Source organism: Monodelphis domestica, chromosome 1 (genome assembly GCF_027887165.1).
Source record: "Monodelphis domestica isolate mMonDom1 chromosome 1, mMonDom1.pri, whole genome shotgun sequence".
NCBI lineage: Eukaryota > Metazoa > Chordata > Mammalia > Didelphimorphia > Didelphidae > Monodelphis > Monodelphis domestica.
In genome coordinates, this window is record NC_077227.1 from 530,119,533 (window position 1) to 530,136,182 (window position 16,650).

The 16,650-nt window shown below is 35.7% G+C and overlaps 1 protein-coding gene across 4 annotated transcripts in view; it reads left to right on the top strand.

The window, feature by feature from the left end:
* CRIM1 (cysteine rich transmembrane BMP regulator 1) overlaps window positions 1-16,650 on the top strand; it is a 240,483-nt gene that overhangs the window by 178,359 nt on the left and 45,474 nt on the right. For all 4 annotated transcript variants that reach the window (XM_007476071.3, XM_007476073.3, XM_001371615.4 and 1 more), the window contains 2 exons: window positions 11,003-11,159; window positions 16,049-16,170. In XM_007476071.3, the coding sequence (XP_007476133.2) occupies window positions 11,003-11,159; window positions 16,049-16,170 (279 nt within the window). The remainder of the gene's footprint in view (window positions 1-11,002; window positions 11,160-16,048; window positions 16,171-16,650) is intronic.

Genomic DNA, 16,650 nt, shown 5'->3' on the forward strand with positions numbered 1-16,650 from the left:
TCAGACTCAGCATTTATACAGAGCTCAATTGTTCTTTATTGTATATGGTTCCAAGTGTGCCATTGTGATCGCTCGTTCACATAGATGCTAATCTGCCGGTCTTCTTCACGGCATCCAGGACTGAATGCAGTGCTCAGATATAGTCAGAGCAGTACAAAGTACAGGGGAACCCTAAGCTTTCTTGATAAGATTTACCAACCCAATTTTTATGGCTGTCTAGAATTATACGAATTATTAGCAGCTGCATCACACTGTTAGTCTCTTAATGAACTTGTAGTCAGCTAAAACCCCTAAGTATTTTTCACATGAACTTCTGCCAAACGCAGGGTTTCCTTAGCCAGATATAAAAAATGAGGATTTTTTGTAACATAAATGCATAATGTTACATTCATCTCTATTAAGTGGAATCTTGTTTACTTTAGCACATCCTTCCAGCATGTTAAGATCTTTGTAAACCTTGATTTTATTGTCATTTCAGCAAGTCCCCTTAAATGTATCCTCTGAAAAATCTGATAAACATTCCTTAATTGGGTTCATTCACATCATTTCTGAGCTATTTGATATTCCCTGTGACGTGTCACTGAAAACTTCTCTCCAAATTTTCATTAATCCATTCCTCATGCCTGGGTTAGAGTTGTTCCATTGCCTATGCACCCACCTCGCAGAATCATCAAACAGCCAGTTTCATTTTTCCATCTCATCCACAAGAATATCAGAAAAGATTTTGTTAGGAGCAGCTAGGTAGCATAGTGGATAGAGCTCCAGACCTGGAGTTGGGAATGCCTGCATTCAAATCCGCTGTGTGACCTGAGGCAGGTCACTTAACCTCCATTGCCTAGCCCTTGTCCTGCCTTAGAATTGTTACTGAGACAAAAAAGTAAGAGTTTTAAAAAATAAAATAAGAAATAGATTTTTTCATATTCCTTAATGAAATCAAGGTAAACTACATATTATTTTTCTGACCTGTTTACCCTATACAAAGAGAAAATTGGCCTATTTTGGCCTATTCTTTTTTTAATAAAACAGATTTGTTCCCTGATAATCACTGATGTATTTTTAAAGTGCTGAATCCTTTTGGATATTTTATCAACATCAGTGGTCTATAAGTTTCTAGAATCAACCATTTTCCCCTTTTGTTCATCTTAAGGAAATATCTTTGATTCGTTGGTCTTCTGACATTTTCTCTTTCTACATGACTTCTCAAAGATTGTGGAAATAGGTTCAATGATCACTTTTAAGTTATTTCAACACTCTGGAATGCAATTCAACTTGTCCTGGAGATTTAAAGCTATTTTAAAAAGACTAAATAACCTTCTTTCCACCCCCTATTGTTACTTGTTAACCATATTTGGTTGGCTTTTCTAACTTTGAATATCATTAATGGAGAGATGATGGAAGCAGCCCAGAAGTTGAGCAGTTCTGTCTCTTTGCCATTTTTTTACACCCTGGATCACAAACATAACAACAGTGTACTTCAATTTCCAGGCATAACTTTTTTTAAAAACGAAGTCCTCTTCATCATTTTACATGAAGGTCAGCTTATTCTTGTCTTTATTCTTATTGGCAGCTTTCTGACAATTCCATGCTACTCTTTTGTATTAGTCAGTCCAATTCAACAAACATTTATTGATCTTTCATTTTAATATACTGTGTTCCAAGCACCAGGTAGGGTACAAAGATAAATAAGCCACAGTCCCTGCTTTAAGGAATTGACAATATACTAGTGGAGATAAAACATATATACAAATAACTCCTTGTTATGTGCCTTATAACTATATCACATTATAATTATAATAGATGATATATAATTGTTAAATATATACTAGATTAAATACTTTTAATTATAACATGTATTATAGAATATTCAAAGGACAGGTTCAAGCAATGGGTAGGTATATAACTCCCCATACTTTGCATGTATTTTTGTAATTAAGGATCATTGGTTTTCTTAGCTAGATCTCTCTCTACCTTTTCTAAGTAGATATTATTTAGTTGTATTGTGAAAATATATTTTTTCATTTTGCATTTCTCTTCATCCATGTTTTCTTTTAGAGTATCTGTGGTATTATATTTGTCTGATCTTAAACTTAAAATTTAGTTATAATGTTGCTTCCCTCACTTTCACATTACCAGTAAGTTCTTACCTCTTGATTGGATTGAAGTTCAAAGTAGTAGTTCCTGCTTTTACTTCTTCTGCTATAGAAAAGAATTATCAACAAAACAAGGCAAGAGTTTATCAGATTCTCTACTTCTTACAGAATGATATTTCAGGGGACATTTAGAACATTGAAGTCCACCATTCCTACTATACTTCTCTCTGTGTCAGTTTTATAGTCTATATTAGTGTCTATTTTTTAACTAATCATTGTTGCTGCCCTTGCTCTGGCTATTGGTCTATCACATATATGAACATGCTTTTTGTAATACTTCTGTTCATCTCTCTTAATTCTTGTTCAAATTCTTTACACTGAGCTCAACTCAACATTTTTCAAAATGTTTTGCAGAGTAAATGGTAATCACCTTCACAGGGCTAGCAGCCAATGGATACCCAAGGTCTTTCCATGCCTTGGGGGACAGATTAGCTGATTTAACTTGTTCCACATATAGAGATGCATATATATCAACACCAACAGTAAATGTTTATCAGGTGCAAACTGGCACTGTTATAGAAGGTTCTGCTTTATATGGGATGCTTGTTTAGTATAGACCATAATATTATAAATCCTTCATATAGTGACAAATAAAACAAGCAACCAAATAGTGCAGAAAAAATATAGGAATTCCTCATGATTTACAGCTTTGCATTTTTCATTTTTAGATGTTTTCCTTGTGCCCATTAACTTGTCATTGCTTTTGGTTTTATGGCAATGCTAGACCATTGCCTATGCCATTACAGGGTGAAGAGAGGAAGTCTTGCCTCATTCAGTGAGTTGGGTGGAGACACCACAATGCAAAGAAATAAAAAAGGCAGTTTTTTTAAATAGTGTCCCTCCTTGATTAGATATTATTTGGAACTTACTAGGTATCAAAAGGAGAGATTACCACCTAATAACAGGCTTTCTCCTGACATAATCAGAAAAATTGAAAGATAATTTTAAAAAGAGCTAGCTTTGGAAAGAGGGATTGTCAGCTTTCAGAAGCACACTATGTCTGAACAAATCCCCCTTTGTCTGTATTTATGCACAGTATAGCAGATTTGCAGATTTCCTTGTTGGCAGAGATCACTAGACTATATCCCCTGTGAAAGCAGAGGGTCTCTTGTACTTGGAACATACATAAGACATCATCATGTGTGCCAGTTTGGGGATAATACAAGAATGCTGTGCTCGTAGTTAGTCCTGTTGCCTGAAATTTACAGTTCTAGCTTAAGGCAGAGACATTCAAATGCCACCCAGAAAAGAAAAGTATCTTTCTGAATTGGGTAATATACATGGGACATGGGTCCCTTAGAGCCTTGCTTTAGACCCTAGTCTTGAAATCTAGTCTCATTTTGATAAGCCTGACATTACTCCAAGTGTCATTAGAAAGGATTAGCAGTCTATCATATAAAGTAACTTCATTTGACACCCAAGGTCTAGTCACAAGTCATATTCAGCTTTCTAATTAGGAATTTTTTTGCCATATTCCACTGGGATTTCTTTACTACCACCTTACACTGAACAAAAGGAAGAGGGTAGGGAGAGGAAAAGAGGAAAGAAAGAGGAAGAGCCAGGATGAAGATGGAGAGAGACAGAGACATTAACAGAGACAGAGGAAACAAAGTGAGATTTCTTAGCTATGTCATCCAGAAGTGGAGAAGAGAATAATGCATCCCCATGCTTTCCCAGTGGGCATAGGAGTTACCACTAGAGTTTAGCAAGCAATATTAGGAAACACACATAAGTCAAATGAAAAATTACTGCCTGAGTTCTGGTGTTCTTAATTTTCTAAGAGGTTCAAAATGTATCACTATTTTGGGGTCAGTGTGCAGTGTGACTAACAGTTTAATTAGATTAATAAATGCTTGTAAGCTCTTCCACAGGTCAGACACAAATAGCCACCATTTGGGATGGAAATGTCTATAAATTTGTGCATCTCATGTTCCTTTTGCACTACTTCAAGTCTTCTTTGTTCATAGAGCACAGCGTCTTCTTTGAGGTGGGCACACCATGCTGGTGGTCCTGTGCCAATGTCTCTCATTTCTCACAATCAATACCAGAGTTCTCCAGAGAGAACTTTAAAGTAACATTGTATCACTTCTACCTCCACGTGAGAACTTGCCTTGTGTGAGTTCTTTGTAAAAGAGTCTTTTAAACAAATATATTTGGCATTTAAACGTGGCCAACCCTTTGGAGTTACACTCTCTGTAGTAGAGTTTGAATATTTGGCAGGTCAACATGAGAAAGCATCTCAGGCTCCAGTATCTTATCCTGCAAATGGTCCTCAGAATCTTCTTAAGACAATTCAGATGGAAGCAAAGGCTCTGTAGTCCCTAGAAACTCCTTCTTCCTTTCTTCCACAACTTTTATGAGTTCCCACTAGCATCAGCAAAAGCAGTTCTCAATTGCCCTCTTATTCATCTTCCTCCTATTACTTTGTGCCCTATCATCTTAGGGATCTAACTCAGAATCTTTATTTCATCCACTGCCATATTAGAAGGTAAGCTCTTGGTGTCTAAGTTCTTCTTTCTCCTTCCCTCCTGCTCAAATGATTGAAAAGAACTGATTTCTTTCATAGAATTTTAGAGTTAATAGGCCTCTTTTAAAAGTTAACTGAAACAACCCATAACCAAAATAGACTCCATAATTATAGCATATCCAGAAAATGGTCATCCATCCACTGCTTGAAGACATTCGAGGGGAAACCCATCACCTCCTATTTGCCTCTAATTGTTTTATAACATCAAGTCCAACCTTTCTCCTTCCTTCCTTCCTCCCTCCCTTCCTTCTTTCCTTCCTTCCTTCTTCTCTTCCTTTCTTCCTTCTTATCTTCCTTCCTTCCTTCTTCTCTTCCTTCCTTCCTTCTTCTCTTCCTTCCTTCCTTCTTCTCTTCCTTCCTTCCTTCCTTCCTCTCTTCCTTCCTTCCTTCCTTCCTTCCTTCCTTCCTTCCTTCCTTCCTTCCTTCCTTCCTTCCTTTCTTTCTTTTCTTATTTTATTTAAGAGGAAATGGGTGAATACCATTCACTCTAATAGAGGAAGATAAATAGCTCAGTAGCATAATTAAAGAGAAGCCCCCATTGCAAACCTTTGTATTCTACTTGGTTACATAAAAATGAGTTTTTCATTATTGTTATAAAGTTTACCATTTAAGCTTCCACTTACCATAGCTGTACCATCAATAGCCCAGATCCTTTTGTAATTAAAGAAAGACTTTAGAGATTAGACTAATCTTTGAATACATGATAGATAGCATGAGATTTTGAGTTCCCATGTCACTCATGATTTTAAAAATAGTAAATATTAATTCAAAGTCATGCCCCACCACACAGGGTATTGTTGAACTCTTAGAATCAATATAATTGCATACCAGCTCTGATTTGATTCTCCTTTCTTTTTTTGACTGAAAAAGTTTCCGCATATTTTTCAAATCACGTGAACATTTATGCACTGCATTGTATGGAGAGTTATCACTCTCCACAATGATTTCACAACATGGTAAGAAATGCAGGCACACTATAAGAGAGTAAGCATCTCTGTCTCTAGAAGAGATTGAGCTGTCACTAGACATTTGGACTAATTCCAGGAACAATATTTTGCCATTATTCATGCTTTTCCCTTCGATGGAAATGTTCCTGATGGTGCATTAAACCAGGGGCGTGTTCAAAAATGCATTCTAGGTACAACTACCTAGATTAACTGTGAATCTCAGGCCCTCTCAATTCTGAGAAATAGTCAGAGACTAGTCATTTCCACAAATTTATTTTTTTTAAATCACCCCTAGCCCCACACTTAGCATTGACAAGAGGAAATGGGTGAATACCATTCACCCTAACAGAGGAAGGTAAATAGCTCAGTAGCATAATTAAAGAGAAGCACCTCTGTGTACTTCTGTCACATGATGACAAGAACCAGTTGAAATCTAACCTTGTAGAAACACGTACTTTAAAAATATGCAGAAAAAGTACATTCTGCTTTTGTCCGAACATACTTGCAGTCCTGTTTATTTGTCTGTTTTTTACCTTTAACAAATAACATTCTTTTACAACAATTTCAGAGAATTTGAATGCAATGCTGGCTTTCTCAGAACCAGAGAATTCAATACAGAAGAGAAACAATGATAACATGTTTAAGAACATATTTCATAGTGATAGAGTTAAAGTTGGGAGAGACCTTGGAAGCCAGAGTCCAACTCCTCCATTTTAAAGATGATGAAACTGAGGCTGGTGGGGTTTCAGTCCCTTGCCCAGAGTCACACTAGTAATTGTCTGCAATAGGATTTGAACTCATGTCTTCCTGACTCTATGTAAAAGAGCTCTATTTACTATACTATTTAGCTGTATCTAGGAGATCCATAATAGAACTGAAATCATTGAAAAATAGAACGTGAAAAGTTAAATTGAAGTTATGCTGCCTTTCTCAGTGAGAACATCTGTTACTGCTAGCATCTGAAATGACCTTCTTTAAAAAAATAAGGGGGTGCATCTTGGCAGAACGATGCACTGATGTAGGAGTTACCTGAGACTTGTTAAAATGAAAGATGAACGAAAAAAGCTCAGAATCATCATAACTTCTAAAACTGGGGGACACTCAAATAACTAAACAATGCCACCCACATGGATCATTTTGCTTCTAACCTGCTATAATTCTTGACCCCTTCCCACCCTCTTCCCAAATACTGGTTGGTACCCCGATGACATCTGCTCCATGTTATTTCATTAGAACCTTCCTTAAATGGAATCACAGAAAGCCAAGAAATAAATGAAGACACATTTAAAGAAAACTAATGTCTCTTATCTATAGAAGACAGCAAACTGACAGTCTCTTTTGAACACATGATATTTTCAGATCTTTCGTGCCTTTTCCCTTTCTTACAGTGCTCTCAGTAAAATGGAAGGCTACTCTAAGAGACCACTGATGTAATTATTCCGAAATGTTATGAATCTTCCTTAAAACAGATTTCTCCTGAGGTAGTCTTAAGCTTTCCAGACTTTGATATGCTCCTCCCCTAGTCTTCTTTGATCTGTTTTAAGATACACTGACTTTTTTTTTCATCCTCCTTTGTCATTTGCTAAGTTTTTTGGCTTATGTTTGAATGAAACTCCATATCTGATTCTTGAAATATGGACTACTTTCTTGTCTGTTATGTGGGCAATCAAGAGAATTTTCTCTGTGAGATAAAAGTTGAGTTTTTTATTCAACTAGAGATTCTTGCATAGTGTTAATGCTGGATGATTGGATAAAACTAAGAAGATCCAAGTCATGGAGAGTAGGTCAAGTAAACCATGTCAGGAGAGGTTAAAGGCAAACCACTCACTCAACCGGACAATTATATTTCCTCAAATTTAACTTCCTTTTTACACTAAAATCACTCTTTTTTACCTTTTTGTGGTTACATTTAAAACTATATAACATTTTGTAGATGACAAAGTATTTTTCTCACAACTCTATAAGCCACTAATTAATTAGCCTTGGTCAATGAGGCTAAGCCTAACTGACAATTGGTCATGTTTTCTCCAAAAGGATAGCTATCCCCAACAAAACGCACCATACTATTTAGCTTTTTTATAATGCTTTCTATTTTGTAAAGCACTTTGCAAATATGTCTCATCCTTACAATAATCCTGGAACATAGGTGCTAGTTTCCATTTTTCATATGGAGAAATTGAGACAGAGATCACACAGCTGTGGAGTATCCAAAGATAGATTTGAAGTCAGATTTTCTGACTCCAGATCCAGCACTCTGACCCCTGAACCACTTCTCTTCCAATAAATTATTATTATTATCACTTATATATATTATTCTTATTTCTCTTTTGGACCAGAGATATTAAGTATTAGGCCTGATCAAGATAGGGAGTTGTTTTATGTATTATGTATTATGTATTATGTATATATTTTGATTCCTAGAAATTCTGATTTTACCTTTACGTTGATGATCTGTCCTGATCTCCCAAAAGGCCTCAAAGTGTTTTCAGTTCATATTCCTTGTAAGCTAATTCAGTTGGATCCTGATTTAGTAAAGTATCTACATTAATTCACATCTTTCCCTTGTTTACTCTTATTTAAATCATCTTAATCTGAACTGGAAAGAGAGTTTATGTCTTGAAGTAGTGCATTCTTTATCATTCCCACAAGGAAGAGTGGAAGAACAATGACCTTTCAGATTTTATAATTATAAAATTTTAAATGAGCTGTCTGAAATTTTACATTCAGATATGCAAACTAGCAATCAGTTGCTGCACAGAAATTAAATGGACCTGTGGTTATTCTAAATATATGTGGCAAAAGAATTTTGCTGGGGGGAAAAAGAAATTAGACTATTATGATATATATGCATATATATCAACTATCCTTCATTTTATTTTTCTTGGTGAAGGGAAATTCACTATTAAAACACTAAAAATTTATATTAATAAAATATAGCATCTAAAACCTTTATCAAAAAATGACCATTCATTTTGGCTCCTTTGGATGAAGATTAAAAAGTAATTTTTAAGCTAGTAAGACTATTGTAAACACATTTTGTATGGCCAGTAACATTAATAGGCTCCTCAAACAGTCTTATTCCATTTTTGTTTTACTATAAACAGCATTCCAATTTAATGAAAACTCATCTTTCATGGTGACTACAGCAACCTCCTCCCTGAAAACCATTACTTTTTTATGTTTTACATGAATATCTTGGCTTTAGGTAGAGGTGACTTTTTGATCAGCAATACTTTTTTTGAGAACATAAGACAAGGAGCATATAAACAAATAATATGTGTAAGTTGAAGGTAATCACTAAATGTCATGGCAGATAGTACCAATAATAGTAAAGGTTATGTCAGAAATCTCCAAATCAATTTTTCTTATAAAGAAGGTAATTTTTAAAAATAGATGATTAAATCATTGGTCAATCAATAGTCAATTCCATGCTGCACAGTCCATAGCTGAAAAAGAACTCTGTGTTTCAAAAAAAATCATCCTGTTTCCACTTGAAGACTTCTAGGGAGGGAGAACCCACTCTCTCTATTGCATTTTTTTCATTAGTTCTAAATGTTGTTAATTTTAAGTAGAAAGTGCCCTTTTCCAGCTTTTACCAGTTGTTCTTAGTTCTGCCTTCTTGAGATAGAATAAAGTTGGGGGGGGGGGTTCTAACCCAAGTAATAGCCCATCAGATATTAAAACATAAATTATCATTTCCTTGAAAAATCTCTTCTCCATGTTAAAACATCCTTAATTCCTTACGTTAGTCTTCTTTTGGCATGATCTTGGGCCCTTTATTACCATCTAGCTTATCAATTTATTTTCTGAAATGTATTGTCCAGAATAAAGCAATCAATCACCACTATTTATTAAGAATTGACTAAAGACAAAAATGAAATGAGTCATTGCCCTCAAAGGAACACTCTCTCAGGAAAGACAACAACTATACATGTAAATATTTACCAAATAAACAGAAGGAGTCCAGAACACCATGCTGTATATGCAATCCCCATCTCCTCAAATTTATACTTCTGAAATTGATTATTTTAACCCAAGGGCTAGACATATTGATCCACATACATGTCTTCCTTTAAAAAGAAAACCTTTTGTTTTAGGAATAGCCCTGAGACAGAAGGGTAAGGGCTAGGCAAATAGGGTTAAATAACTTACCATAGCTAGGAACTGTCAGAGACTAGATTTGAACCCAGGTCCTCCCAACTCTAGGCCTATCACTCTCTCACACTGTGGCATTTAGCTGCCCGATTCATATCAGTTTCATCTTGTTAGATTCAGGTTAGTGTTCTAGCATGTCACTATCTTTTTTTAATCCTGACTATCATTATTAGATATCCCCTTCAGCTTTGCCTCATCCGCATATTTGTTAAGCATGACACCTATTCTTTTATCCTAGTGATTGATTAAAAATAATTGATGGCACAAAGCCCAGCACAAATCCCTCAGCTTTAAGTTGACATTGTCATTGAGGGCCATTTATTTGGTTCAGCTTTGCAGTCAATTCTGAATCCACTGATTTGTATTATCATTGAAATCCATGTAAACTGGCTTATCAAGTCTTTTAAAAGGAAGTGAGGTTAATACCGAATGACCTCTTCTTGAAGCCATGCTCACTCTTTGAAGGTAAACTTCCTTTTCTAACCATTCACTAAGTAGTCCTTCAATGTCACTTTCTAGAGTTTTGCCAGGAATTGAAGTCATGTTCATTAGCATAGAATTTACAGACTCAATTCTCTTTCCTTTGTTTTTTATTGGAAGATAAGAGCATTTGCCCATATCTAGTCCTGTGATATTTCTTCTATTTCCTATACTCTCACCAAGAACGTTGATGATAGCTTAAAATCATTGCTCTAATCTGACTGAATTACAAACAAATAATTCTTAAGATCCCACAATGGCCAAGTTTTGTTTTGTTTTGTTTTTAATGAATAAAAAGGGGTTTTCTTTTATTTACAAAGAAAGAAAATTGGTATAGAAAAAAACATTCCATTTCACTAGTATCTTAAGTAACATTTGCCAGCCTACTTGCTGAGTACCAGATCCAAGTGTACTTCAAGCAGAGTTCTGGAAGGGTTTGAGGAAGCTATCGTCTAAAAAAAAAAGTTTGCCTCAGATTAAAAACTGGACTTTGCCTTATAAATAAATACTACAATAGTGCATCACCTATGCATAAAATGGCATGACCTGGAGTCTTTCCAACCCTTTCCGTATAATTCTAATACCTGTACTAAGATATTTAAAAATGCATAGAATCAAACATCTCAACTCATGGAAATTTTAATTCTTAGAATTTTAGAAGGTATTTGGTAGACATTTCAGTTTGTTCTTGTATCTATCATTATCATCTTTAGAAAATTATGCTCTTCATATATTCTTCACAGGGGAGGAGATGTGCACCAGCCTCTTACAAGGTTGCACCTTGGATTGTCCTTTTGGTTTCCAAACTGATGCCCAGAACTGTGAGATATGCCAATGCCGCCCTCGGCCCAAGAAATGCAAGCCTGTAATATGTGACAAGTATTGTCCATTTGGATACCTGTACGTATTTCAATTCAGAAAACCTGGTTATTATTACCTATAAATCTGTCAAACGTTCAAATTCTATTGACCTTAATTATCTCTTGTGTAGCTATGAGGAAAACTAATGTTGTAAGTAGAAAAAAAAGCATATCCTCATTTTGTTCTTTTTTTATACTATTTAATTTTTTTAATTTAAGATTATAATTCCCCAATAGTTCCTCTAACAGCAGTAGCTAAGTTTTCTTTATTTTGTTTCTTTTCTGGACATCATTCCTGAGTCTTTTTAATAACTTTTAGACTCTGTGCCATGGGATTATAGCTTAAGGCTCCTTTATAACAAATATGTATCATAGGTTTTACAGTGGGAAGTGATCTCATTGATCCACCATATTTTACAGATGAGGAAATCAGAGCCTAGAAAGGTAAAGTAATAATGCTGTCATCATAAGGGCAGTCACTGGCAGAACTAAAACTTGAACTCTCTGGTACCAAATTCATAGCTCTCTGGAGCACTTTAGCGACTTCTCACAAACCTCCATTCATAAAGTCAGAGACAATTTCCTTATGACAGTTCCATTCAGAAAGCTCAGAAAGTTCAGTTAAGAACCTACTTTGAGATTCTAGTTCTAGTTAGGATTCTCACAGGTTTTTATCATCTTCATCATCCATATGATGGTAATTTAATCTTTCCCTAAGAAGGTTTAACAGTCATTTAAAGAACTGAGTGATATCTTTCCTGACCCTGTTACTTAGAGGTTCTTGGTTCTGGTTGAGGAAATCATAATTTATTTTCCTGGCAAACAAGCATTTACTTCATATTGAGTTGCATACCATGAGATTCTAGATCTTTAGAGGGGAAAAAAGTCATTAATGATCCCACTAGCTAACAATGAATTTGCATTAAGGTAGTATTTTTAGGTCCTTTATATTTTTTACTGTAATATTATTTGCTTTGCTGTTTTATGTTCTCCTATCTTTCTCAATCATTCTAATTATCTTTTATATTTATGTTTTTACCTCAAAGTTGATAGTAAATTCAAGGGCCTCTTTCCCTCATCTTTTACTACCTTTCCAATCTCCAGCTATCTTCTCTAATCTACCTCTAAGAATTATTATTTATGAAAAATGAAAAATTCATTTTAGTTCAATATAGAATAATGATTATCATAACTTTCATTTTATGCTACTTTATAACTTTGAGTGTCTTAGTATATATTATAAATGGACAGTACATGGAGTCCAACTCCCTTATTTTACAGATGAAGAAACTAAAAAAGCCCCTAGAATTTAAGGGACTAGACTAGGGTCACTCCACTATTGAGTACCCAAGGCAGGATTCAAACCTAAGTTTTCCTACCTTTCAATACAGTGTTCTTTCTTTTTTATTATGTGACATGATGGTAAGAGTATGGGACTTGGAGTCGGGAAGATCTGGGTTCCAATTTGCCTCTGATACATTGTGGTCCTGAGCAAGTCATTTAACTTCTGTGCTCTTCAAACAACTCCCCAGAACTTAAATGTTAAATCCTAGACAGATTATTATCTCCCTTTAGTGGAAGGAGCTATTCCATCAGTGATTTCCCCCACACTGAAGAAACTCATAGATATGAAAAACAGTCCAGTATAATGGGGGAAAAGATTAAGTAAAAACTTGTGTTCATATTCTAATTCTGCCACTAAATAGCTAACAGTAATACTTTGGGTAAATCCCTTCCTTTCTCCAAACCTTTATATCCTTATATGTTGAATGAGGGAATCAGATTAGCTGATATCTGAGGTGCCTTCCAACTCTAATATTCTTTTATTATAATTTCAGTTTGATAAATTACATTTTTAGGCACCCTCGTTAGAAACCAGTGTGGTGATGTGTGCCTGTAATCCTTCATGCTAGAGAGGCCAAGGCTGGTGTATCACCAGAGCTCAGGAGTTCTTAGCTTCAGTGGACTAAGCCAGTTGGGTGTCTGCATTAAGTCTGGCACCAATATGTTGAGCTCTTGGGAGCAGAAGCCACCAGGTTGCCTAAGGAGGAGTAAAATGACCCATATCAGAAATAGAACAGGTTTCATGCCAATCTTATTTTGGGATTGGGCCTATGAATGGCTGCTGTACTTCTACCCTGGGCTAGATAGAGAGACCCAATAGGAAGGAAGAAAGGGGGGGAAGGAGGAAGGAAGCATAGAAGGAGAAAGGAAGGAAGGGAGTGAGAGAAGGAAAGGACGGAGGGAAGGAGAAGGAAAGAAGGAAGGGAGGAAGGAAGGAAGGAAGGAAAGAAAGTAGGTGCTCAAAAGAAAATATGTGTGTAGATGAAAGAGCATTTCATACATTTCAGCTTTAAAGAGTTTATCACAGAAAGCTTATTCAAGCTGCTGAGTGGTATAATGGGTAGAAAGCCAGCTTTGGAATCAAAAGGGCCCGAGTTCAATCCCTGCCTCTGCCACATCCCTGCAGTATCATCTTAATCAAGTTACTAACTTTTCAGAAACCTAAGATACTCTCTAAGACTTTATGTTACCAAAAAGATACTGATCTGTGTTGGTAGACGTTTCTTACCCAAAACTCTATACACAGAAGAAAGCACAAATTTTAGTAAAAAATAACAGTAACAACACAGCCATTGGGCAAGATGGAGCTGGTAATGCTGCTTCATTAATAGCTCGCAGGAGCCAGCTACTGCAGCAGAGTCATCATATCCCTTTGGAGAACAAGGAGGCCTCCAAATCAAATGCACATCTCAATAAGAGGTCTAAAAAAAAAAACAACCAAAACTAACCTTCTATCTTAGTGTCAATTCTAAGACAGAAGAGTGGCAAGGGCAGTAGTAAGTAATAAGTGACACAGCTAGGAAGTCTCTTGGGCCACATTTGAACCCAGGTCCTTCTGACTCCAGGTCTAGCACTCTATCTACTGTGCTACTTAGCTGCCCCTTCAATAAGAGATTTTCCAGAAGAAACACTCTGTAGGTTTTATGTCCCTTATTGTAGTCAGTCATATGAAGAGACTATCCCGTATTGCTCTGTATGGTATAGAATTAGGTGTATACTTCATGTGCACATCCTTCTAGAGGAAAGGTCTGGCTAGAACTTAGATCTTGGGGCTAAAGATGAGGTCAGCCATAAATGCCCCCATGTCAATATCCGTAGGGTTCCCAGGACAGCAAACATTCAGTCAATACTCCTGGGATACAGGAACAAAGAACTCATTGTCTTGAAGGCCCTCAGGATTGGCCAATGAAAACAAACTCAGATAATTCATTTTTAACCCATTTTCAATGCCAAGTCAACCTTCTAGTTTCACTTCCAAGTTCCCTTAGAAGAATTCATCTCTGAGTATAGAAAGAGGAGTAGTACATTTTCCACAAGCTATATTCTTCTAACAACAATTTGACTAAGAGGAGAAAGGGAAGAGAAATATTTGGATTTAAGCATTCTTTATTGTGGCTGCTATCATAATCACATATGATGTTTATATAGCACTCTAAGTTTTATAAGGCATTTTACAAAGGTTATCTCATTAACCCCTCAACACCCTGTGAATTACGTGCCACTCTTACAATTATCTGTATTTTCCAGGTGAGGAAACTAATTCTCAAAGAAGCTAAGTGACGTCTCCATGATTATACAGTTAGTATCAGAGATAGAACTTAGACATAGATTTTCTTGACCCAGGTCCAGCTACATCATCTGGCATGATGATATAAAGGAACTTTTCCATGTTCATTTCTGTCCTGATCCAACCACAGTGAAGTCTGTGACTGATGATATTTACATGCAGAATATACCAGATGTCCTTCTATCAATATAATACAAAGCAAAAGGAGTTCCAAGCAATTCTTCAGGAACTTATATAATGCCATTCACCTTTTTCATGTTAGAGGAAATAGGGATTTCTACATTAGTAATCTTAGATTTTCCCCCTAAATATATAATTGTAACCACTCAGAATGCTCTAATTTACGTATTCTAATCTAGTCTTTTAGATAAACTAGATTGTACAATTGATAGAGTGCTACATCTGCAATCAGGAAGACCTGAATAATCAAATAAAAAATAATATTCTTTCCTGACTGCCCTGCCATGAATTCTTGCTTCATAGGGGAAATCTGATAATTAAAGGAAAAAGCTTAAGTCATAACTCAAGTTGAAATATTCAGCATGCCCTCTGTATTATTAAACATGTACCTGGATGCTGCCTCAGAAAATGCATTTCCAGAGAAATCATAGAATAGTAGAAAAAGCACTGGACCTTAGAATCAGGAGGACCTGGGTTCAAGTCCCAGCCATCATTTACTAGCTTAGGCATATACTTGCTTTCCTTAGTTTCATTTCTAAACTGGAAATAATCATAATTGCACTAATTACCTCATAGACTAGTTGTTAAAACAGGGCTTGGTAAATGGTCATAAAATGCTTTATGAATGTGAGCTATTATCATATTTAATATTTTCATTTTCTACTAATATTCATGAAAGGTTTTGTTGCTGATATTAAAATGTTCATTAATGCCTTGAATTTCATAGTCTTAGGCTAGGTGAAACACGTGAGGCATTTTAATTACTACAACAATAACAAGCTCTTCGCTTCTGCTGTTCTTAGAAGTAGCAATGAAGAAGGTCCTTAATTATCGATCCTGTTTACACAATAGTTTACTCATTAGTTTTAAATTGTGGATACAGTTTTCCTAACAAAAAAAGATTATCCCAGAAACATAGTCAAGATTTGCCTTATTTGTAGAATGTAAAATCATGGAAATAAAGTTATAATTACCTTTGCCTTCAGAACGCTTGTTCTGATATTAGTAACAACTGACATAGTAACATCACTTCTTTGACCTCTGATTTGAACATTTGATAATCATTTGAAGTGTTTTAGGTAGTTTTTTGACCTTTTGACAAAATTTCAATTATCTAGGAAGAATAAGCATGGCTGTGACATCTGCCGCTGTAAGAAATGCTCTGAGCACCCATGCAGTAAAATTTGCCCAGTGGGTTTCCAGGTGGACAGTCATGGTTGTCTTATCTGCAAGTGCCGAGGTAAGTGTGAACAGATTCCTCTTGTTTTCAAAGCAACCAAAGATTCTCTTTCCTTTTTTTCAAAAGAAAAACAAAAGGGAGAATGTGTTATATGACTAATGAGAAATGTTAAGTGAATATTTCTTCCACTAAAGTTTAACACTCTTTCTTGAAGAAAAACCCTTAAGTATTCTTTATTTCTGTCTTCGTAATGTCTATCTTCCTTCTGAGGAAGGGATTTAAAATAGTACTTAATTAACAAGCACAGTTGCCAAAGTAGTCACTTTCATAGATTCTCACTTTCAACTCTACTCAAAAACTTTATCTTCATCACCAAATATAGTCTGTTTAATCAGGGACCAACTTAACTTGGATATTTTCACATATCTGTATTTTCATCAGTTTGGTTGCTCCTCTTCCTAGCAGAGATTACAACACTTAACATTTCTTCTCATTATGTCCACTTCTTGCTGTCCCATAAATCCTTCATGTCATCCTTAC